This window comes from Temnothorax americanus, unplaced genomic scaffold, assembly GCF_048541705.1.
Source record: "Temnothorax americanus isolate GAGA-0224 unplaced genomic scaffold, ASM4854170v1 Scaffold115, whole genome shotgun sequence".
In the NCBI taxonomy this organism is placed as follows: Eukaryota; Metazoa; Arthropoda; class Insecta; order Hymenoptera; family Formicidae; genus Temnothorax; species Temnothorax americanus.
Window position 1 is genome coordinate 23,857 of NW_027509248.1, and position 26,459 is coordinate 50,315.

The 26,459-nt window shown below is 36.5% G+C and overlaps 2 protein-coding genes across 2 annotated transcripts; both read left to right on the plus strand.

Annotated features, from left to right (window-relative positions):
- The first annotated feature begins 1,519 nt into the window (after positions 1-1,519).
- Positions 1,520-9,820, plus strand: LOC143908771 (contactin). Its single transcript, XM_077426557.1, has 8 exons — positions 1,520-2,781; positions 2,871-3,249; positions 3,346-3,448; positions 3,531-4,003; positions 4,122-4,400; positions 4,613-5,062; positions 5,232-5,947; positions 6,154-9,820. The coding sequence occupies exons 1-8, from the start codon at positions 1,954-1,956 to the stop codon at positions 6,622-6,624; spliced, it is 3,699 nt and encodes a 1,232-aa protein (XP_077282683.1). The 5' UTR covers positions 1,520-1,953; the 3' UTR covers positions 6,625-9,820.
- Positions 9,821-20,890: 11,070 nt separating this feature from the next.
- On the plus strand, positions 20,891-25,097 carry LOC143908770 (succinate--CoA ligase [GDP-forming] subunit beta, mitochondrial-like). The gene is made up of 6 exons (XM_077426556.1): positions 20,891-21,312; positions 21,506-21,605; positions 22,132-22,727; positions 23,325-23,459; positions 23,532-23,660; positions 23,839-25,097. Exons 1-6 carry the CDS (start codon positions 21,111-21,113, stop codon positions 23,949-23,951), a joined length of 1,275 nt encoding a protein of 424 aa, XP_077282682.1. The 5' UTR covers positions 20,891-21,110; the 3' UTR covers positions 23,952-25,097.
- The last annotated feature ends 1,362 nt before the right edge of the window (positions 25,098-26,459 follow it).

Below are 26,459 nucleotides of genomic sequence, written 5' to 3' on the forward strand. Positions count from 1 at the left end.
GTGTGTCGTCTTATCAACACGCTACGTTGATTTGTTGGATCTAAAAGTAAGAGCCAATCACGTTCGATTGCTACTGAGCGGTTTGTTCTGCTGAACGCGCCCTTAAAAGTGATCCTAAAGCTGTTTGTAATACCCATGGATATAGGAATATAAAGTCTGTTCGTGTCACTGAGCGTTGGTGTGTGACCGGACGTAGAGACCCTCTAATCAGAGTCTGGACATCAGAAGGTTAAGTTAGGTTGTCCGACATTTTTTTGCAAAATCCTGAGAGAGAGAGAGATATGTGCTACCTCACTCTCTTCGTTAATGCCTCCTAACCTGCTTATACTGCGTGTACTGGGTCAAGTAGAGTAAATTGTAATAATGGGTGGATGTGCCGCAGAATTTTGTAACAATAGCTCTGCAAAGGGCTATATCATGAAGATATTCCCAAGAGATAAGCATCGTCGAGAGCAATGAGTTAAAAATATGAATCGTCCAAATTGGACGCCAACAAATAGTTCTTACTTGTGCGAGGTAAATTATTTTTTTATTCATTTAATTTATAATAGTTTATTTAAATATTTTATCATTTAATTAAAAAATGTATAAAGAAATAGTATATACCATTAAATTAATATTTTTATAAAAAAGGAAAGCCATAAAATACAGGTTATATATATATAAAAGTACATGAAATCAAGTTACATTACTTTTAATTCAAATACTTAAACATTAACATTAATCTTGCTATTCTTCTATTGCTTTCTTGTTTTCTATGAATGAGAAGCATGGTTTTTTATTAAAATATAATCTTGTTTTCTATGAATGAGAAGCATGATTTTGTATTAAAATATAATATTGTTTTCTATGAATGAGAAGCATGTTTTTGTACTTTAATATAATCTGTTTATTTTTATTGGCATATTAAACTAAAATATTAAACATTATTTATAAAATAAAGTTATTTATTCTTTGATAGTTATATTTTATTAACCTCTTTTTATAGGTGCATTTTGCTCCTGAAATGTGGGAGCCGAACAGAATTGATAATAAAAGAAAATTGAAACCACACGCTGTACCAACCATTTTCGGTTTTTTTATAACAATAAATATTTTTTATATGCTGTTTATATATATATATATATATATTTGTGTTATTTATTCCCTATTTTCTTATTACTTTTTTTTTACTATATTTTCTTTAAATATTAATTTATTACTGTTAATTACTATCAAAGTTTCTACTTTCAACTCATTCATTCTCTCTTTTTCTCTCTCTCTCTCTCTTTCTCTCGTAATATTTTAAAACGTTTTAAATTAAAATTTCAATGTATTTTTATTAATAATTAATAAGTTTTTATATTTCATAGCAATAGAGATTTCATAAAACCGGCGCGAATTGCAGAAAAATGGCGGACCAATCAGAGCGTGCTCCCTGATGTCTAGACTCTGATTAGAGGGTCTCTAGGAATAAGAACAGGGAATAGAAATCAGAAATCAGAGAGAAGGATTCTCTCCTTTCTGATGCATAGGTTAAAATGGGATGGGACTCAATTGAACATTCGTCGACGTTCGTCGATTTCCGTTACCGTTCGTTACAGGGAGTGTCTGGCGCTCACTGGCGATGTAGCGTCGTATTTGTGATTTGATGGTCGTGTTTTTATTTAACGTAGTTTTTTATTTTATTATTACTTGTTTTCGAAAGCTTCACTCGCCATATAAGATCCAGTACATTTAAGTGAATACCACCACTTCGTTATCTGCGTTCCATAGCAAATGACAAAATCGAGTTATTGCACGCCGAAAATGTGTGGGCGAGACAGCATGAATTAACAAGGTGGTCATCTACAGGGAGTGTCTCCTGAGAGCTGTGTGTTTTGTCACTTCTTTTGTATTTTTTGAAGTTACATTTCCAATCTTGTGAAAATTGTATATATATATAAGATGCCCGTTATATAATTAAATTACAAGATGTTCGGAATGATGTCACGTTTATTAATCATCGCGGTGTTCTCGCTAAACCTCTCGCTTCCCGCGTTTGCACAAAACATTCTATATGGGGAACAAGCCTTTGTGCCTCTGCAGTGCCCCCAGCATTGGGTACGATTCCAAGAATCGTGTTATCGTTTTATCAAGAGCCCGTTGAGACCGCGGGAGGATGCGCGCAGAAATTGCCAAGCGTTCCAAAGCGATCTGCTCGCTATTAATTCAATGGAGGAGCACGGGTTTGTGCTCTATCAATTGTTGTGGCAGGATCCGCAACACCGCAGATGGTATACCGGAATGAAGCTCCAGAGCGGCCTGTGGATAAACGAGGCTGACAGTACGACTTTGATAAACATGGACAACGCCTTTCTGCCCGAGCCTAATGACAATGTACTGGGAAGGGATTACTTAGCGTATTCTTACTCCAATAATCTCCAGCGTTGGGGACTGGAGAAAGTCACTGGCAGAGAAGAGCTGTTGTATATCTGCGAAGCGCCTATAGTCACTCTTCACAACTTGGTGGACGATGATCGTACTTATCAATATGGAATTGACATTGACAATCCCCTTCAAATACCGAGAGGACCATATTTTATAAAGCAGCCTGTGAGCAAGGTATTTGACGTGTCGAAAAGGAGAATAAGCAACGATGTCTCGCTGAGCTGTTTGGCGGGAGGCTATCCTACTCCTACTTACGAATGGTTTAAGGAGGATTATGAAAACGATCGACTTGTCGCAACAAAAATAAATCCTCTTTCAAATAGCAGATATACCGTGAGCGGTGGAACATTAATAATTTACGAACCAGAGCAAGTAAAGATCTCTTTAATTTCTTTTTCAAATATATTAGAAAATATTGTTATATTAGAAACTTCCATTGATTTATTACTTATTCTTTACAGACAAAAGATCGTGGTTCGTATCATTGCAAAGCAACCAACAAATTTGGCACAATTATCTCCGAGAGCGTTGAACTGTCGTTTGGATACATCTTGGAGTTTAATTTAAAACGTTCTGAGGAACGCGGAGATAACCACTGGGGTAAAGCTGTTTACTGCGATCCCCCACAGCATTTTCCAGGTGTAAAATATTATTGGGCGCGCGATTACTTCCCCAATTTCGTTGAAGAGGATAAACGTGTATTTGTCTCGCACGATGGAGCGCTTTACTTCTCCGCATTGGAAACAATCGATCGAGGCAACTATTCGTGCAATGTTCAAAGCGTTGCATCCGATACCGGACGTAACGGGCCGTTCTTTCCGTTAAGAGTGGATATGCACTGTAATTATTTTGAATTGTCTTTTGAGCATTTGTTTAAACAACATAATAGAAAATAATAGACTAATAAACGTAATAATAACTTTCTAAATTTTTCAGCCTCCTTCCAACAGTTGAAATTTCCTAATAATTTTCCAAAAGCGTTCCCGGAAGCACCAGTAGCTGGAGAAGAAGTTCGTCTGGAATGCATCGCGTTCGGATAGTGAGTTTATTCGCAATATTTTACTTTATATATGTAAAAATATATAGATCTTGTAACTGTAATAAATAATGTATTTTCGCAGCCCCGTTCCCTCGTACAATTGGACGAGAAGAGGTTCCGTTTTGCCACGTGGATCATACACGTCAAGTTACAATCGAGTATTGATAATACCACATGTACGCGTGGAGGATCAAGGCGAATATGTTTGCCGCGTGCATAACGACAGATTATCTATCGAAAATTCCGTGCAACTGACCATACAAGCGGCGCCTAATTTTACCATTCCTTTAGTCGACAAGCACATGGATAACCGAGCGGATTTAACTTGGACCTGTGAAGCATTCGGCATACCAGACGTCACTTACAGTTGGTTTAGAAACGGAGAACTCTTGGACATGTATACTCTACCGCCTGAAGATAGGGATCGTTATACTATACAAGATAATGTACTAAATATACGAAATTTGGAGCCTGAAAGGGATCAGGCTATGTATCAATGCCGCGCGAAGAATCAATTGAAAATGACGTATTCATCGGCTCAGCTTAGAGTCTTGTGTGAGTATATCTCTTTCAAATCTAATTGCGTAGTGATGAAAATAACGGATCATTATTTTCGTCGCGTCATTGTATAATTGTGTAAGGCATTATTATATAATTCTTTAATATATTCCAGCGTTGAAACCTTCCTTCAAAAAACGGCCTATGGAATCCGAGACATATGCAGCAGAAGGAGGTAACGTCACAATTGTATGCAAACCTGAAGCTGCGCCCAGGCCGAAATTTGTTTGGAAGAAAGATGGGAACGTGATTGGATCCGGTGGCAGACGAAGAATTCTAGAAACTGGAAATCTTATTATCAGTCCAGTATCGCGAGACGACGAAGGAACATATGTGTGCACAGCGACAAATCAGTACGGCAGCGATGAAACTCGCGGACGACTGATCGTACTACGTAAGTCAATCATTTGACGCTCAAGGAAATCCTGAATTCACAAAGATATTTATGCAAAAAGATGTTAATAGAATATATTAAATATCAGTTATCACGTATGCTTTTGATATTTATCGTTTATGTATACTGAAATTTACATCACATCATGAAAATTTGGGATTTTTATATAGATAACAATTGATTTTGACATAACAGCTAATTATATTATCCAGGTGGACCACAATTTATTCAAAGACTGCCGCCACTAATACTTCTGAGCTATAATTCTAATCTGACATTGCGCTGTGTGGCCCAAACAGACGAAATGTTGGACGTAGCGTATATTTGGACGCATAATGGTATGCGTATCCGTAATAAGGACTTACAGAATAATCCACGATTACGTATCGGTGGCGAATATCTGGATATTATAAATGCCACATTCACTGAAGCCGGCGAGTACGAATGTATCTTGAGAAGCGCTGTTGGCGAAATATCAAGCAAGCTTAATCTGATCGTGCAGGGACCACCAGGACCACCAGGTGGAGTGCAGGTTGTAAATATCGTCAAAACTTCAGCCACATTACGGTGGACCGACGGTGCTTTGAACGGCAAACAAATAACTATGTACACAATCAGCGCGCGAACAAATTGGAATCGCACATGGTTTCCTCTTGTAGAAAGTAAGTTTGGTCTTTAATAATCATGATTTCTTATAAAAATGATTTCGACAATTAGTACTTAATTATGATTTCTTTGATTCTACGATTTCAAATTAAATGTTCAAAAGTTTCTTCGCTGTATCTATTTTCTCTCTGTAGCGTTACCTCACACGTATATAATTGCTTTTAGATATTACGGCTGTGGAAATGGATAGATATAACGGTCGAAAAGAGGCATACCTAGAGAACGTTCTAGATCCGTATTCCACGTACGAGTTCCGCGTGCTTGCCTTTAATGAATTTGGTTACGGCCCGCCATCAACTCCCTCACCTCAATACAGCACTCCGTCCGACAAACCTATGAAAACACCGTCGAATATCAGCGGTGGCGGAGGAAAAATCGGGGATCTCACAATTACATGGGATCCTCTCAGTCCGTCCGATCAGAACGGCCCTGGAATCTATTACAAGATATTCTGGCGTCGCAAAGGATACGACACGGAGTTTCAGTCGTTGTCTTTGAAGGAATACGGCAATGTCGGTAGCAGTGTCGTATCGATCCAGCCGAAGTATTATTACACGGAATACGAAGTGAGAGTACAAGCGATTAATGCAATGGGCGAAGGGCCGATATCTGAAATCGTGACGGTGTACAGCGCGGAGGACATGCCGCAGGTTGCGCCGCAACAAGTGTACGCCTTGAGCTATAACAGCACCAGCTTAAACGTCAGCTGGCTACCGATCGAGCAGACTCGCGAGCGAGTGCGAGGCAAATTGATCGGTCACAGGATTAAGTACTGGAAAGAGAGTAATCGCGAGGAGGATGCTACTTATTACTTGTCGCGTACCACTCGTCCTTGGTCACTGGTCGTTGGATTGCAGCCAGATACATATTATTACGTAAAGGTAAAGCTGAAAAAGTCTTATTTGTATTTCTATATGAACATCCACTAAGAATGTACTTGAAAAATCCAATTTTAAAGTCAATTGTTTGAAATATTTATTACACGTAATATTAATTATTTAAAGAATACATAAATAGAAAAGTATTTAAAATATATTGGCAAACTTATAAGTGAAAGATTTAAATAAGGATCATAAATTTCTCAAAGGTAATGGCCTATAACTCCGCTGGAGAAGGTCCGGAGAGCGAACGGTATCTAGAGCGAACTTATCGCAAGGCGCCGCAGAAACCACCATCGTCGGTGAACGTATATGGTGTAAACCCATCAACGGTGAGGGTCGTCTGGCGTTATGTGCAACCAAGCCTGGAGGAAGAGCCGCTGATCGGATACAAGATACGTGTGTGGGAGGTTGATCAAGACATGAGTACGGCAAACGACACGATCATACCGGGTGGTTCTAAGTTAGAGGCTGACATCAAGAACTTGAGCCCAGGCAAAGCGTACCATCTGAGAGTGCTCGCATTCAGCAACGGCGGCGATGGCCGGATGTCGAGTCCTACCCATACATTCCAAATGGGCGACGCCGCAGCTTTCAGGAGTAGCACTGGGGACAAGGTCTTGGACACCGCTCTGGGGATAGCTCTCTTGATGCTCTTACGAATCTACGACTATGTATAGTACAAAATAACCCCTAGTAAGTGAAGATTATATTGATTAACAACCATGATTTCTCCATTAAACAGGAAAGCTAAAGGATTTAACGCAGACTAAAACAAAAGTTAAATGAGATTTAATGAGATACGGTAAGGCCTTTTTTACAATAATGTAATTTTATGATCTGTTGGATTAATCTTTGACGGGCCAATTACTATTACTACGTCACTAATGCTACTTAATGATGTAGTCACTTCTGTTCTCAGCGTTTTAATAACGGTATAACTCAGCATTTAAGTACTTCCACAATTATTTTTTAAGAAGAATCATGGTACTATAAGGAGACTGAAACCGATCTGTATTTGATCTGAATATCGCGCAGAATAATATGCAATGAGTTCGATATAATTTTCATTCTATATATGAGAGAAGAATACTCTGTTTATCTATAATATGCATTTTTCGGCATCTACAATACAATTAACGATATTTTATTTTGAAAATTACGAATAATATATATTATCCTTTATTATCTAACTAATTATGTATGTATGTACATACATATATATACACACAAAGTATTCAATACAAAAAATTTTGTGCAAAATTTTTATATATTTTTATACTTTTCTTATTGCCATTCTTATAAAACTTGTAGATGTTTTAATTTCAAATGTTAAATGCCCGTTTTTTGTTTGCAAAATTGTCAAATCTCTATCTTGTAACTCTAGAATAATATTCTACCTCATTCCACGGTATATTTTCGAGATAAGCAAAGTAACTTGGAATATATATCATATACACGTTGAATTTCTACACAGAGGATTATTAAATCAGCAATTTATAAAAAAAGGTATGTGAATACGTTCACTTTTCAATGTACAAAGTTGTACTGTACATAAGACAGCCTACTTGTTAAAAACAAGAGCATAAATATTTGATAACAAATGTTTACGCTATACTATTATGATGCTTGTAAACAGTCTAAGATAACGAGAATATGCATGTCTAGAAATATATGGACGTCATTTGATCTAATGCGAGATAGAAGATTGTAAATTTTGAATAGAAAGACATAAAATTATATACTCAGTTAACCCATTAAGTCTGATTAAGTCCTAGGAGACCCCTACACTCTTTTCTGTTTTAAATCCATGTAACTCTGATCATAATCAAAATTTCAAAATTGCAATTGATATTTAGGTATAAAAAGAAATGCTCTTTTCGAAAATGTCGACGATGAGGTGGTATACCTGAAAAAAGATATGAAGGTTGAAAATGTAAGTAAATGACCTCTACCTTTTTACTGACAAATGTTCAACTAATAAATGATTTTATCTATCATTTTGAGAATTTTTGTTATACATTACTCAAATAATAATTCTATTGATTTACTCTTGTTTTTCAGAAAAAGTAATTCTTGTTAGCCCTAAATATCGATTGCGATCTAAAAATTTTGATTAGGATCCGACCCAGATAGACATATAGTAGGAACATATTGCTATATCATGGGCGGCAGTGTGGTCTAGTGGTAGAGCGCCAGTAGTGCGATTCTGTAACTCGTTATGCGTTATTATGTGCTTATAACGACAGCACTCGTAATCTGAACCAGGTTCGAGTCCACTTGAACCACATAAACATGGAATTTTAATTCTTTCCGAAAACTGCGACCCTCGCGCGAGAAATTAACTTTCATGCGGAGAAAACTGGGTTCCGTCTTTCGGAAAAGACGTTAAACCGTTGGTCCAAAAAGGGTTAAGTGTAGAGATGAGGATAGTGATAAATGAAAATTGTAACCCCAAGGGGATCGATTAAAAACTTCTACCTACTACATTATATATTACTATATCATAATATGTATATAAAATATATAATAACAATATGACATCATAATAGATGCACGTAAAGTTTGTGTTACTTATTTGTAATTTTATGCTGTTACACTAGTAGCACAATGTATGCATAAAATGTTTACATACTATGTTCAACACATCTGTCTATGTGGAGAGTTAAAATTTAAAGCAGGAAGCACGTAGGAGCTTTCTAGGACTTAATAGCTTGATAAACATATATTAGATAATACATATACTATATATTAATTGCTACACGGAGAAAAAGAGGATTTGCTGTACTAGCAAATTATTTGTTATTATAGTGACAACAAACATTTTTTCGCTGCGAGAGCTAATTAATTTAACAATAGTAGCAAAACCTTTTGTTGCAATAGCAAAAAGTTTATTACTCGCAGCAAAAAAATGTTAGTTATCACTATAGTAGCCAATTTTTTTTCTTCGTGTACGATTACTAATTGCTATATAATGATTAAGACCGGTATTCATAGTCAGATCGTATATTTAATATCGTCTTAAGTCTGGTCAAAGGCAGTAATAAGACATCCAGTCAATGAAATGATCCTATTTTAGCCTCTTAAGACATTATTTAAGACGATCTTGAAATAAGAACGGACTATGAATACCGGCCTAAGAATTTATAACAAATAATAACAAATAAGAATTATGTAACGTACTAGTGTAACGTAATTTTCCGTCCAAGTATACAGATGTAAGTAATGAACACTCGGCTAATTTTGACAAAATTGCGAATGTTTGTTAGTCATTGAATTATTCTAATACTTAAAATTTTAGTTACAGAATTGTATATTATTATTATATAGCTTACAAAATTACATTATATTTCTTGTATTGTTAATCACTCTCTATAAATTTGTGTATAGAGATGTATTTTTTATTTGATCTAAAAATCTGTCAAAAAGATATGATGACAGTATTAGAATAGTTCAAAGATATTATATGAAATAAGTTTATAGAAACATAATAGTGTTCATCAAATGTTCACTATAAGATATAATAAGTATCAAATGATATTATTATTTGACTACTATTATTATATATTACAATTTAAGGAACGTATATGTTTTGATACGTTTTTTTAATATTAGTATACAACGAAATTTCATAAATGTGTTTATTATTTATATTATGTTTAAATAGCAATACACAATGCAAGTAATGAGAAATCAGAGAATGATGGGATTGCTCTAATTGTTTGTTGCCGATTATCGATTATCGATTGCTTGATTAGAAGGTAGTAGGCACAGTAGTAATATCAATTTCTCTAATTTTATATACATATATATATAATTTTTATGTATTGCATATGCATTATATCGCAGAAATATATACACGTCGTATATAATATACATTTTTTTTACAATTGTAACATTGTTGTTCTCTATCTTTTCTAACAATTTTATAACTTGCCTATATATTCCTAGTTATTTATATATATTTTTAACATACTTTTTGAATATATCAATATTATAGGGTTGGCCAAGTCCGTGCGTTTTTTTACTTATAAATGTTCGATGATTATTTTTATAGAAGGTAATAACTTTAATCAATTATGTATTGGCCGTTGTTATCTACTATCTTTTGCCATCTTTCGGGCAGCTTCATAATTCCTCGTTCAAAGAACTTCCAGTCTTTCTCGGCAAAAAACTGTTCCAAGTGTTCTTTGACAGCTTCCTCAGAAACGAGGCGCTTTCCATTCAAGGAATTTTGAAGGGAGCGGAACAGATGATAATCTGATGGTGCAATGTCTGGAGAATACGGAGGATGTGGTAAGACATCCCAGCCTAGCGCCAATAATTTTTGCCGGGTTTGTAGTGCTAGAGATGTGTGCGGCCTAGCGTTGTCATGGTGAAAGACGACGCCTCTACGATTCACCAATTCTGGACGCTTCTCGTGGATCGCTGCATTTAATTTATCCAGCTGACTACAGTAAAAATCTGAATTGATCGTTCTGTTCTTCGGAAGTAGCTCGTAATACACAACACCTTTCCAATCCCACCAAATTGAGAGCATAATCTTGCTCGGTCTTTTGCGCGTGATGTTATTGTAGACGATCCATTTTTTATCGCCAGTTACCATACGCTTCAGAAATGGATCGCTTTTCTCACGTTTTCCGAGTGAATCGCTGATGGAAATGCGTTGGATTAAATGAGTTTCGCTCAGTTCGTGTGGAACCCAAACATCGAGATGGCTAACGTATCCAAGTTGATGCAGATAATTTTCCACGCTCGATTTCGATATTAGGAGAACGTCTGCAATCTCCCGCGTCGTGTAGTGTGGATTGGAGTCGATCATCGTCTTCAATTTGTCGCTATCGATTTCATTTGGTCGGCCTGAGCGTGGTTTGTCTTTGACGGAAAAATGTCCGCAACGAAATCTCGCAAACCACTTTTGGCATACGCGTTCTTTTACGGCATCCTCACCATATACTGTACAAATCTTTTTACAGGTTTGAGCCGCGCTTTGTCTTGTTTAAAATAAATTTTCAGATAACGTAAAACACGCAAGATACTCAAGCAACATTTACGTATATTTTTTACTTCTTCTTCTTCTTCCTGGCACTTAAGGTGGTCCTTTCGCGGACCCAGCTAGTCAAGTAACAGTCCGTCATGAGGTAATTGAAAACAAACATATTGACAAACATTACACAACATCCCAATAATTATAATAATATAACATGATTTTACACACACGATTTAACCGTATTTAATTATTTACTAATTAAACAAATATCACAGTAGTGCGGTTTTTTTTGTAGTTGTTAACCCCGCGCGCGCGCGGTTGGGGTTATTAACGCCTTCAGCCTCGCCTTTGGGCTATATAGCGTCAGAGGTTTTTGGTCTTGATCCGTGGTTTTCTTCAAATCCTATATACTTAATCCCTTTTTTTCCTCGTACAATCCTTTCTCTTTGGTCTACAATGATTCCCTATGCTTTCTTCCACCTTATAAATTCCTTTTTTTATCTCGCACATTTAAGTATTCCTTTTTTTTCCTCGTACAATTTTTTCTCTTTAGACTATGATCCCTTATGTAAAATCCCTTTTCATCTCGCACACTGGAAGACACTTTTGAGACAATCAAGAGAGGGGAGGATTGTGGTCAGAAACCCTCTCTTGATTATGTATATGACTGTGCGTATGTGTAACTGTGTGTGTATGTCCGCGGTGTACTGAACTCGGTATGCCGTGGGTGCGTTGGGCCCAAGGAATTGCGCGGATCAATTCCCCCTGCGGCCTAGTAGTGCGGTATTGGACTCGATTTACGTTAGGTCAGGCATGACAGTACGAGTAAAGCAATATGCGATTGGATCCACTACTTATTTAACCTCATATATCAGAGCAAAACATTCGGTAAGCCCTTATATTTTCAAGGTATGTACGAAATCCGGAAACTTCAGGGAATATTTTAAGACATGAATAATGTATTCATTTGATCGCTAAGTACATGTATTATTCGTTGAAAACCTCGGACGTGGCGATTTGCATCATTCTATCTTTCTCGTTCATTAGATGTAAACAAGGATAGAATGACAATGGCACGCTCCGCGAACGCATATTTAGAATGACTTATTTCTTGTAAAGTGTTGGTAACCTCACTTGATTTTTCGTACACATGCCCCTTATTACTGTATATTTAACATATATCAAATTTAGGTACCTATCTAAGGCGTTTTATAACTTAAAGTACATACACGTTATGCAGAATGCGTCGTGGACGTTTCTCAAACGCACACAACGCGTTGTGGATAATCAGCACCGTCCACAACGCGTTGTGGCAATTTTTTTCGCTCACTGAGCACTGAGCGTTTTCGGTATTGGATATAACATATATACCATATATATAATACTAGCATGCCCCGCCGGGCTTCGTCCCGGAGAACATGTGTATTAAGACACGCAAATAGTCTGTCTGTCTCTCTCTCTCTCTGCGCGACTCGATCTCTATCTCTCTCGCTCTCTATCTATCTCTCTCTCCTAGAGATCTAAGATCATAGCGCTCGTCTCTCTCTCTCTGCTCGCTTCTCTGATATCCTCGCTCTGCTCTCTCTCTCTCTCTCTCTCTCTCTCTCTCTCTCTCTCTCCCCCGATTCCCAAAAAATCGGTAACAAAAACTATACATATCATGGCGCTCCCCGTAAAATTCTACCCTTACTTCATATACATTTCTTCAAGATCCGGTCAATTAATTCCCGAAAAATTGAAAAAATTTCCGTACCGGTTTCCAAAAAGATCGGTAACGAAAAATTATATACTTTATAGCACTCGTCGGAAAATTCTACCCCTGTTTCATATATGTTTGGTAAAAATTCGGTCCATTGGTTTCCGAGATCATAGCGAACAAAAAAAATGCAAACCCTGTTGCTTTATAATAATAGTATAGATATATATATTTTATCTAGTAACGATAAGTAACGCCTTATATGCCAAAAATGCATTCGCTATCGTTCTATTATTTCACAACACGAGGCAAAGAAACTACATAGCATCCTCTCCGAGTCATTTATCTATTAAATCCTTAACACTTCGATATTCAATTTTATAAAAGTTTATATGACTATTAAAATTAACGATTAACTCATAATATTAATTACATTTTTATTCTGAGGTGAACGTATACATTTATTTAAAATACATTGTCATATGTGTTTGATTATCCATACGAGAGACAGTTGTAGAAAAAAAATTAACGAGTAACAAGGAAAAAATGAGCTTGTTCTCCGACAAGCATTAGGCACAGTATTATCTTATACTTACTACTTATTTATACTGTGCATATTAGAGGTATCTCAAGATTGAATGAACAAAGACAGTGTAAATATTAGCAAAATTCTGCTAATATTTATAGTTTGCAAAATGATCAGACCAGAAATTAAAATTGGGCCTAATAGTCCGAGAGCCCACCGCAAAAATTTGGGTCCATCGCTTTTATGGATAAATTTACTTGCAAAAGGTAGTTTATAAGTCGTATTATCATAAACGATTGTCAGCCAAACTCGTACCCCCTGCGTTATGAGCAATAAAAATTTATTAATAATTGGATTTCTAAGCGATTTGGGTCCATCGCTTTTATGGACGAAACTTGTTTTATTCGAAAGGGCATCAAATTCCCTTTCAGAAAATACCCGGCTGATTTGCCCTGGCTCCTGCAAAACCCAGGCTGATCATGATTTTTGACTCAACGCGCGAGTCAGATCGAGCGTGGCGTTTGAAATGCGCGCCGTAAACAAGGACAGAGCCTCACGCTTTTATTTATACTTTGGATACTATCTAATATCATAAATTTTTAAAGATCATAATTGTTGTTATTGTTATTATTTAACATTTATGATATTATAATATTGTGTAGGGATTAAGAATATTTTTGATTTTCTTTATCATTCATATTATTATATTTTATATGTTAATTATATACTTTTATCATTTATCATAGTTAAAAATATCATATTTCCAGATAAAAAGTATGGAACTGTCAGAGAACGTAATGTAAATTGGAATTTTGTCGAATATTTCCAAGTTTTTTACATTTTTTTATAATTAATTAAATTTTAACAAAATCATAGCAAATACTACACGGAAAAAATGATATGTAAAAAATAATAAAATTATCAATAAAAGATACTGTTTAGCACTGTAATTTAGTCATTTTACTGAATTTTTATTATAAATTGATGTATGAACCTAATCTTACTGTTTGAATATATATTAATATTATTATACACTGTAAAAAGCATTGATGTGCATATCAAAAATTCATTTGACGTGTTAGTAGTATCTCATTTATTTTATTGAAAAATTACGAGTTTATCATTACCCGTGGCCGAGTTACATAATAAACTGTAAATAGTCATCAGATTTCTGACGATTTTTTACAGTTTATTTTTTTCCGTGTAGTATTTGCTATGATTTTGTTAAAATTCAATTAATTATAAAAAAATGTAAAAAACTTGGAAATATTCAACAAAATTCCAATTTACATTACGTTCTCTGACAGTTCCATACTTTTTATCTGGAAATATGATATTTTTAACTATGATAAATGATAAAAGTATATAATTAACATATAAAATATAATAATATGAATGATAAAGAAAATCAAAAATATTCTTAATCCCTACACAATATTATAATATCATAAACGTTAAATAATAACAATAACAACAATTATGATCTTTAAGGGGATCCTAAAGCCGTCTGTAATACCGGCTTTTTTTCTTAGCACTAATCTTTTAATTGGCTTTATAGAAATGCAAAATTCTTGTCTAGAATTAAAGTACGCATCAAAATCTAGGTCATGGTGGTCGAATTTATATCGAAAACGAGAAAAAATTAATATTTTTGTTAATTTTTGTTATACGTGACGACAATATTTGCTTTGTACAAAAATTCCACAATAAATATCCACAAAATTAGACCGGCATGACCTAGGGACAACATTTAAGAACAATATCATGCAATTAGATCTAAGATTGAAAACCTAGAAAAAAGATTAGTTTAAATAAACTTTTATATGTGCAAAAGCACATTCAGGTTGACATTGCGTGTAGCGAGAGATGGCGCAGCACGCGAAACAAGGACAGATGTCTCTCGTTAGACAAGGACAGATATAGATATATGACATAGAAAACAGGATTAGAAATGTTGACATTACCGACGTCGAGGAAGTTCAGCCTTCACTTTAGGATCCCCTTAAAAATTTATGATATTAGATAGTATCCAAAGTATAAATAAAAGCGTGACGCTCTGTCCTTGTTTACGGCGCGCATTTCAAACGCCACGCTCGATCTGACTCGCGCGTTGAGTCAAAAATCATGATCAGCCTGGGTTTTGCAGGGGCCAGGGCAAATCAGCCGGGTATTTTCTGAAAGGGAATTTGATGCCCTTTCGAATGAAACAAGTTTCGTCCATAAAAGTGATAGACCCAAATCGCTTAGAAATCCAATTATTAATAAATTTTTATTGCTCATAACGCAGGGGGTACAAGTTTGGCTGACAATCGTTTATGATAATACGACTTATAAACTACCTTTTGCAAGTAAATTTATCCATAAAAGCGATGGACCCAAATTTTTGCGGTGGGCTTTCGGACTATAACCCATAAAATGTAACATTGCACCCCCATAAGGGCATCGTTCCCGGCGGTCATCACCCAGGTCCCGGATGCCGTCCGGCCACTTTACAAGTCTACCGATAACGATGATAGGTGATAGCCGATATAAGCCCGTAATTCCACTCCGTTCCGTTTTAACCCCTGGCGCTCTCCTCGCTCGGAGAGGGGGGTCTTCTACCCCCACCGAACCATATCGCTCCGAAGGGGTTTAAAAGGCCGATCACCAGGCCCAGAGCGAGACTTCGCTTCGAGTCAGCTTCCGATCCGTTGTTCTCCAGCTCCTAAGCACTCCGCGTATCCCGAAGAGCAGCATAGAACCCGGGGTCAAGTGATCTTGTCCTCGGTCCAAGGGATCTTGGGCGCCGCTCGAACTCCCGTCTCACCGGCAAATCCTCGCTCGCACCGGCAAAACCGCGGGGTCAAGAAAACTTGGTCTCGGCCAAGATATCTTAGCGCTAGTGCGTCCGAGTCTGTCTATAGCCATTGGCGCGGCGGCTTTCATTCCCGCTAAATCATCCCGACCGCGCTTAATTCGCGCCTTCGCAGATACGTACGTGTGCATCTCGTGCCGGACCATTCGCATATAGTGTAGTCAATAGCACACATAAACTTCGATCGTGATCAGGAGTGCATCTCGCCGTTTAGCTGTTTTGTATATAGCCCGCGTAAACTTCTATTTGTAATCCTGAGCGCATCTTGCTTGCGTTTAACCGTTCCATACAGCCCGCGTAAACCTTTTTTGTAATCGAGCGCGTCACGCGCAACTGCAATGTAAATATAGTTCACGTAATAATGTAATATTCACAATTATAATAAACAACGTTTAATTAGTGTTAATTGAAATTTGGTTACTGTCTTTGGGCTTACCTATTGAACATCCGACGAGCTAATCAGCTAGTCCGCATTCGACACTCAAAATCGGCAGGCCGTTATAAAGAAGTAAAATTCATTTACCAAAACCAATCCAGAGAACGTAAGACACAAATGAAGCCTTTTGGTGAAGATGTCGAAAAGTAAGATAATTTTTAAACGACAATGTTTGATGCAATTGAGATATAATGATACAATTTTGAAACACAGAATATGGTTTTAAATGACAGTTAATTTGTCCTAAACTAACAAACATTAACATATATAAACCTCGCCATAAATATATTTAATATATTCAACGCGTGTGTGTGTTTTTTCAGAAGAAAAGATATCAATTGCAGGAATTACATATACTTTTGAAAAACTTTCAGATTTAAGGGGATGCTAAAGCTAAGGCCGAACTTCCTCGACGTCGGTAATGCCAACTAAGTAGGGAAAAAATTGAATGGTTTTTAATATGTATTCAGAGAATGTTGATTTATCATATTATTCTTTCAAACTTGCTTTTCTCCTTTTGAAAATTTACACCAAGATTACTTTATATTGATTTTTTTTAACTTCTTTATTTCTTAAAAAGGAAACGAAAACCGTAGAAAAAAGTTATTAAACTTATCTATATCGTGTTGGGAATTCATTCAATTTTATCGCTACATGTCTCAACTTTCTCTTGTTAAAAACAAAAAACTAATTTATAGCTTTTGATTTTACATATAATTGTTAAATTTCAGTTTTGTCAGATGCGATTTGTGCGAGCTTATTTCGTGGAGCAAATATTTTGTTGCGTTTTCGAGAAAGAGTTTATCCGATCATTAGCGAAGCAACGCGATGCATTTATATATTTGATCACGAGGGACTATGCGCAAATTTTCGCATTGTTTGCGGATTTTATAACTTTATTGACGAATATAAGATCTACGATTTTTCGCATAATTGATTTACGATTAAACTCGCGCTTTATTGAGGCTCAGATGTACATACACCCGTCTGTATATCACGTCAATAAAAATCTGGCAGCAAAACGTGTATGAATTCATTCGTTTAGCAAAGGATGCGCGTTGACCTTAGAAGCGCACGTTGGAATTTCATCCGGAGGGAAAAAAAATTTGTCGCGTTTTTTAAATCTTTCTGATTCTCAAAGTAAATTCTTCGTGTATATTTTTTCGTGCTCATAATATTATTTGATTTTTGCAGATTAATTTTCTTTTCATGAAATATATTTTGGCAACTATGCCGCCTATAGAAAGAAATCTGTCGGACTGTGCTAACTCGGACCACGTGCGTTTCTGACGTTTAGATATTAGTGAAATTCGGTTAGAGAGTGATTGAATTCTCTTAGAAAACAAAAAAATGACCCTCGTTTCTTGATAGACATTCGAGATGCTAAATACTAATTTATTGGGTGGCGTTCGAGAAGACGCTATTAGTGCTATTTGTTTATTTTATCCTTGTTTTATACTTGATGAGCGATAAAGATAGAATGATGCAATAGTGCTAATAGCGCGCTTCCCGAACGCAGCCATTGTGTTATAAAATCGACGTTCGCTTTTCGCGTGAGACTGGCAAACGGGCCTTTTTTAGTCGGATACGTTTCTTTCATTTTAATATAGAGAGGAGAAGAAGCTATAGGAAGATTTTACGCGAATTTACGCGATGAAAGATGTGTGTATATATATATATATATATAATTCTGCAAATGCATTTTGCTTGAAAAATGCATATGATATAAAGGCACAAAAGAAAAATTTATGCAGAATTATTCTTGTACAAAGTAATCGGAGCATGATTCTGGAGACGTCCCGTACGTGTCCGTGATATCGTCATCGTCGACGGGGCCTGGGGCCTGGGGCCCACAGAAAAATCAATAAGAATAATATATGTATGTGCGTATGCCGTATGCGTATACCTATATGTGCGATTGCGTATGCGTGTGCGTGTGTATGTATATCTATGTTCAATAATTGCATTATCGCTCTAGTTTTATGTAATATTATTTACTTTTGACAGTAACAATAAAAAAATAATATATTTAATTTATATATGTATTTTTTTGTTTATATTTCCTAACATTTTATCAACGAAATAATAAATAGAGAGTTTTTTGTCCTAAATAATATTACCGTTTTTCTTTCTTCAAATATACCCTAGAATCTTAATACCACACTTCCAAAAAATCCTGATTTTACCATACTAAGTGTATGTACATACGCTACCCATCAGTGTACTAAGAGAGAGGGGGACAGGGATGGAGACAGAGAGAGAGAGAGAGAGAGAGAGAGAGAGAGAGAGAGAGAGGGAGAGAGAGAGAGAGAGAGAGAGAGAGAGAGAGAGAGAGAGAGAGAGAGAGAGAGAGAGAAAGAGAGGAATAAATGGGTGCATGCAAATTACATACAAAGGAATAATATTATACGCGAGAAATAACTGTCCTTGTCTAACGAGGCATCTGGGGCCCGATTTTCTAACGAGAAACGTATGCGCAAACTCTGCTCTAACAGAAAGGCTGCAAATTGATTGGATCTATCGCCCAGTTTTTAGCCAATAAGCTTGCAGCTTTTCTATTAGAGCATAGTTTACGCATACGTTTGTCGATAGAAAATCGGGCCCCTGTATACGACATATCTGTCAAAGCTCGTTCTTTGAAACGGCTTCATTATAGATCGCAAAATCCTTTTATAGGAGTAAAGTTTAAGTACTATAATGAAGGGTGGGATTGTAAAATAATTAGTAATAATTGAAAAAAATGTAAAAATGCCTAACGAGATATCTGTATCATATATCTGTCCTGGTTCGATTGCTGTGTAGGAACCAGACAAATGTATAAAGGTGCCTTTTCATGCTGACGCTCGACGCTCATTTTCAGCGGCAAGAAGGTCGCATGACCACACGTGACGTTGGCGTCAATTGAAATTCATGAAAAGGAAAACAGCGTCAAAATTTCGGCGTCTTCGCGCTGCTTTGGCTTTGACGCTAAAGCTGAGAAAATCCAGCTTTCTTTGCTTGACGCTAGCGTCAGCGCGAAATCACGTGATTTCGCGATACGCTGAAACGAGCGTCCCATGAATTCGCACCTTAAGCCAACCCCGAAACTGCTCAAGGTGCGAATTCATGGGACGCTCGTTTCAGCGTATCGCAAAATCACGTGATTTCGCGCTGACGCTAGCGTCAAGCAAAGAAAGCTGGATTTTCTCAGCTTTAGCGTCAAAGCCAAAGCAGCGCGAAGACGCCGAAATTTTGACGCTGTTTTCCTTTTCATGAATTTCAATTGACGCCGACGTCACGTGTGGTCATGCGACCTTCTTGCCGCTGAAAATGAGCGTCGAGCGTCAGCATGAAAAGGCCCCTTCACAGCTGCGTGCGCCATTGCGTCATCTTTTGCAAGATCCGTGAACTACTGCTGTGACATGATTGCTGCTCTGCGTGAATATTTGTGAAAAATATACACGATCGTTTCAAAGCTCTCATTTTTATTCCAGGCTTTCAATCTCAATTTCAAAGGTACGTTATTGTTTGTGCACGTCTTCTGAAGGGTGGGAAAGTTTAATTTCGTACATATTACTTATACAACTGTTTATATTAGAAAATAAGGTTATGAAGTGACAGCATTTAAAAAATTTTTTCAATTATTGCTAATTATTTGACAATCCCACCCTTCATTAGTACCTCTACTTTACTCCTGTAAAAGGATTTTGCGATCTGTAAAGCCGTTTCAAAATGAGACCTTTGACTGTAATTGTCGGTAATTTGAACGGCTTTAGCATCCCCTTAAGTATATCTATACTGTCTTTCACAATTCAACTGTTAATTATGCAAGCTAAAATGCTCAATCAGCTCTTTTTTAATTTTAAATACCTTAACATTAAATATACCTTATTAATACTAAAATATTTTAATTAAAAGTTTGCCATAATAATGTTTATTTGCTTGGACAGTACTTTTAAAAACTTTTTTATCTTCCGCTGAGTCTTTGTCAATATCTTTTTACTCTTTTTCTTTATAGTTTCTGTTGTTATTATTCATAACTTGGGTGAAAAAATTTCTTATATTTTCTCAGAAATTTTCTAAGAATTGATCACTTATAAAAAATTCTCAAAAAATATATAATTTCTCAGATACTTTCAGAAATAATTGGCTGAGAATTTTCGAACCATTTCAGTATCCGCGGCGTATGTATAAACATTTCTGATAAATTGCATATGATTTCTCATATTTATTCAGATTTTTACAAAGATGTATTGGCGGGAAAAATCTGATTATATTTTATTATTATTTTGTCTGAGTTTTTCTCAAAAATGTTCCAATTCGTATGAAAAATCTGAAAAGTTCTGAGACCTGAAAAAAAAGATCACTACCTCGACTCTGCTTACAGCACCACCGAGCGGCGACGCATTAGATCGTGATATTCGTGATAAATGCCCCTTTCATGAATTCCATGTTCCATGCGACATGCGACTTTAGGTTCAGCGGTTCAGCCGACAGGTTCGATAATCGGCTCATGTTCATTATCTCGTCTCTCGTCGAGACATTAGTAATGCCGAGATAACGATATCGATTGTGACGCAACCGCGAATGCAAAGAGAAATAAATTGCCTAAGATCGCTGACGTCAATTGACCGGCAGCCTTCCTTTCTCTCGTTCGGTGCATCGAATCTTCGGAGAGGTTAACCATGCTGCGAGTGCTCGACCGCTCCATGCGCGCAGCGCGGTTGCTCGAGAGGAGCACGGAGATCGTCCGCGTGTCGTCCGCGAGGTACCTGAACCTGCTGGAGTACCAGAGCAAGGAACTTCTGCGTGACTCCGGTGTGTCGGTGCAGAACTTCGCTATCGTCGACGACCTAACCAAAACGAATTCCGCCTTGGACAAGCTACGTGAGTGTCCCGGAGTATGTACATTTGTGTGTGAGAGAGCTCGCGATGCTGATGGCAATATTATTACGTTCTATCATGCTTTTGCAGTCAATATGTAGCGTAGCAATTATGCCCACGTCTGGCCAATATGTTGACGGTAACTCACTTGGGAACCGATATAATTATATATTCTGCAGCTTTGTGTTTCTTGCAGAGGCCGATGAATTTGTTATTAAGGCTCAAGTCTTAGCTGGTGGCCGTGGCAAAGGATGGTTTGATAATGGATTCAAGGGAGGTGTACATCTTACCAAAGAGTAAGCATTGATGTAATTTAATTAATCCTCTGTAAATATGTGGGTCCACGGCGTCTGAGCCAAAACGATATCTGCTTGTAACTGTAAAACTTGCAAGCTTGCCAGAAAATATTAAATAAACAATGTTTATCAAAATGACTATAAAATCGTCAATTACAATGTAGACAGATGTTTTGTGAATTTTTTCACATTTTTTAGAATACTTCAAGGTAGGGAAAAATAGCGTCAAACGTGACAGACCTACGTATACACTCCAAGGGTGCAAAAAAACAGACAAAGAGTTAAAATTAAAATTAGTTATAGGATTAGATTTGTGTTAGGTCAGTTTAGTGCTTAATTTCTGCTTTTAGAGTTACAATTTTTGCTTTTAAAACTTTTGTTGTGTTACATAAAAACATATTAAATAAGTGTATTTTTGTTAAAATATAATCAGAGAGAGTAAGATGTGGCCGTTAAATGAGACATTTACCCAATAAACGTAAACAGTATTATATAATTTTGATTCCCTTTTTTTCTCTTTTAATAGCCGTAATGCCGTTGCAAATTACGTGAAGAATATGTTAGGTCATCGACTCATCACTAAACAGACCTCGAAGGATGGCATACTGGTGCAGAAAATTATGATAGCCGAGTCGGTGGATATCGCGCGCGAGACTTACGTCTGTATTCTTATGGATCGTCAGCACAACGGTCCAGTGTTGATAGCGTCTCCAGCGGGTGGAATGGATATCGAGGCGGTCGCAGAGAAGCATCCCGAGCAGATCAAAACCGTTCCATTGGACATTTATGACGGGATCAATGATGAGATAGCGAAGGATGTGTGCGTCTTTCTGGGATTCTCCGATGCGGATATGCTTAATAAAGCCATGTATGAATTGAAAAACTTATGGAAGTTATTCGTGGATATTGACGCCCTGCAAGTTGAAATAAATCCATTGGTGGAGACGACGGACAAGCAAGTGGTAGCGGTAGACGCAAAAATCGCATTCGACGACAATGCCCAATTTAGGCAGCGAGACCTATTTGCCTTGGAAGACGTCAGCGAGAAAGATCCCAGAGAAGTGGATGCATCGCGATTTAACTTAAATTATATTGGTATGGATGGTAATATAGGATGTCTAGGTAAAGTATATCTTATTGCTAATATTTTTGCAATAAACAAATTGACTGTTGACCATTTTGAGTGCCATGCGATATGATTGCATTGTTAAAATGTGCTGTTGCAGGTTTGATAATGCACTCAGCTTCTACTGTAATTCTTCTACTGTAATTCTCACAAAATAAGATTTTATATACTGATTAGATTTTATAATTGAAGTAATTTTTTTCAACTTATTAAAAATAGATAAAAAAATTACATGTAGTAAGTTTTACTTATCATGGTTACTTTTTGACACGGAATAGAAGAAACGCAAACATATTGTTTAGCATTTTTTGCACAATTTTTGCAATTACTTTCGGCACTCAAACAGTTAAACAACTAAATAAATAGAGAATTACGAAATAATGTTATTACATGATAATGTGTTATAATAACTGCGTTCCAATATTTATACTGTCAATACTGAAAATCTATACGTTACGTATACATAGATTTTCAGTACTGGTAGTGAATATTGCCACGCAGCCAATGTATACAACTGTGAGGAACAACATACGAATGATATAATCAGTTGACCTGTAAATATATACGAATATACTTTTATATTGCATATATAGTAAATGGAGCTGGCCTAGCCATGGCTACAATGGATATTATTAAGTTAAATGGAGGATCACCAGCTAATTTCTTGGATGTCGGCGGTAGTGTAAAAGAAGACCAAGTTTTCCAGGCGTTTAGAATCCTCAGTGAAGGTATGTAATGCACAGGACGACTTTTGTTAGATACAAACAGGAAATGCAAGGAAATTTCTTTTTTTTCGTCAGATCCAAAAGTCAAAGTCATTCTCGTTAACGTTTTTGGAGGTATCGTGAATTGTGCAACGATAGCGAAAGGAATTATCGCAGCGTCGCGAAATTTAGGACTTAAAATACCTCTTGTTGTAAGGCTAGAAGGTAAGACCCCCCAATCTCCTTTCTTTTTTTTTTTTTTTTTTATTAATATAGTTTAAATCTTTTATTATTTTTATTATTTATAAGTTCTTTAAATTTATAATTTGTTTATTTTTATTTGTGTTCTTGTAATACAATTTATAAATAAATTTCAAGTATTTTTTAATGATTTATTTCTTAGGTACTAATGTGACAGAAGCCAAGAAAGTTTTGTTCGAATCTGGATTGCCCATTCTTACAGCGAATAATTTGGATGAAGCGGCGAAAAAAGCGGTAATCTCAGTAAAAGCATAATCGTATCAGTATACTATCGACTCATATTTATCTAAGACTGGATACCTGTGGTTTTAATGTAAAGAAACACTAAAAATTTTTTACGCGAACAACTTGGAGCAGGGAGTTGTTACGAACGACTTATTTTTAGAATGTTCTGTGCGAATACTGTTATATCGATTAATTCATATACTATACGATTTACGGATTCGCATATGTTCAAATACGCATCTAAAATGTTGCGTATTATATGTTGTTGTTGACCTTTATCTTCAATTCAATCATCATCCATAGGCACATACATTCCGATTACACTTCTATTAAAATTGGATTAATATCTCCAAGATTATAAGTAGCTCTTTTTGCTATAAGGAATCTATAAGGAAGTAAGATCATTTAAATAATTTTAAAATTCATTTTAATCCTGTGTTATAAAACGAGATCGGAATGTGTATATTATCGTGTTGGGTTGTGTTTGTGTAGTTTAAAATCGCTGATAAAGACATTTAACGTTTATAAACCTAGTTATATGAATACTAGAATGATATTGAATGCAGGTTTAGGTTCTGACTTAGTCTCAAGTTGTCTCTTAACATTTATTTCGTAGCTATATCAAACGATAGACGATGTAGGATTTCCATTTGATTATTGTTACTTGATTATAATTTACGTGGTTAATTTATTATGCGATTATATGATTTGTTTTTGTGATCCGCTATGGACAAATGGTCGCATTAATCCGCGCGTCATAGACGTATATAATAGAACATTGCCATTGGAGAGCTTCCGGCAAGATCTGAAGGACACAAGATATGCTTGCGGAAACGCTCTCCCTTTTCTAATTGTGTCGCTTAGAAAAGGAAAGCATCTCCACAAGCATATCTTCTGTCCTTCAGATCTTGCCGGAAGCTCTTCAATGGGAATGCTCAGTCTATTATATACGTCTATGAGTCGCGTAGTTGCATTTGGCGGCGTTATTGAATTGCTCATGCATGTATATATACGTATACATCCGATACATACATATTATATATATATATTTTTTTTTAGTTTTGTAACTATGTTGTAAATATATTTATTTTTATCAGGACTTATAAATTGGTTTATACTGAAAGAGAAAATAAATATATTTCTACATCTCTTTAATAAAAATTCTGATTCCTTATATATATTTTTTTAGTTTAATTATTTATGCTTTAAATCTCCTGCACATTTGTGACAATTTTTATTTTAATTATAAGATTTAACTGAAATCTATGCAAAACTCGATCTTCTTTAAAGTATATCGTTATCTCCCGCAGTTTTGTTGCATATTTTAGTCACATATTTTTCTACGTTTGAATATTTGTAATGTTTTTTCAATTCACATGGCATTTTTTTATAGTTATTATTGTCAGATCAAGGATGACAAAGTTCATAAATAAGGCTTTATGCCGCTTAATCATCTATGCTAATCGCCGGCATCGAGAAGTACCTGAGAGTCAATTAAATCTCTGAATTCTGGCGAAGCGAGTAACCTTCGTATTCGAAGACTGAATCCTGTGTTCAAAGCTCGCCAATCACGCGTGCTGTCGCGAGAGGAGGAGCAATAGCCGCGCGTGAACGTGCAATCGACTTTTCGCCCATGTATGGTATCCGCGTCTTTATAAGTAGAAACTCTTTCGCTGGGCCGAGGCGATAACTCGCTTTGAACGGGCGGCGCTCGCCTGAGAGAACGGCCCATATATGGGCAGTGATTTTTAGCATAAGGCCCCAACTGTAACAGACTATGACTTTTTCTATCTTTCGAATGGCGTGCGTTAGTTTGTCGCACTTTTTATAAGCATACAGATCTCGATGCGCGTAACGTAAAACGTAAAAATGTTCGGGGAGAGAGGAGAGGAATTTAATTTAAAAAATAAAGCTTTACTTAGAATAATCGTTTTGCTCCTCTCGCTCTTTAAACATGATAAACATGATAAATACTTTCCGACAGCATCAGTTTTCACCTATTCATCTCAAAATCTCAGATACTTGTTTTTTGGCATCTACTCATTTTTTCAAAAAATGTCTGAAAAATCTTAATGACGTCTTTAAGACGTCTTATGTCCCTATTTTCGACGTTGTGTTATCTGAGTTATTTTCTCCAGGAAGGAACTCTGCTAAAACCGCATATAGAAGGAGGGGATCGTCTAGGTGACGAAAGAACTTAATATCGCGCATAATGGCATAATATGATGCGCGGCGCGTAACAATGACCGTCTTAGTTTCCTCTTCAGTGTCAGGCCAGCGGCCAGCGGGTGACCGACTCGTTTCGTTTTGTTTCCCTCGTATACGAATTTAAACCCGATCCTCTTCGCACACACGTCTCTGCGTCTCTCCCCGAAAGGGAGAGTGGGCGTTGGCGGTGGCGGGACCGGGGACCGATCCCTCCCGATTTGTGCGTGTGCGTATATATACATATATATATATATATATAGATCGACCCCCTGCCCCTCGGCTAAGGGGGTGGCGAGGGAGCGCGTTACTATTCTTGGACGACTTTACGGA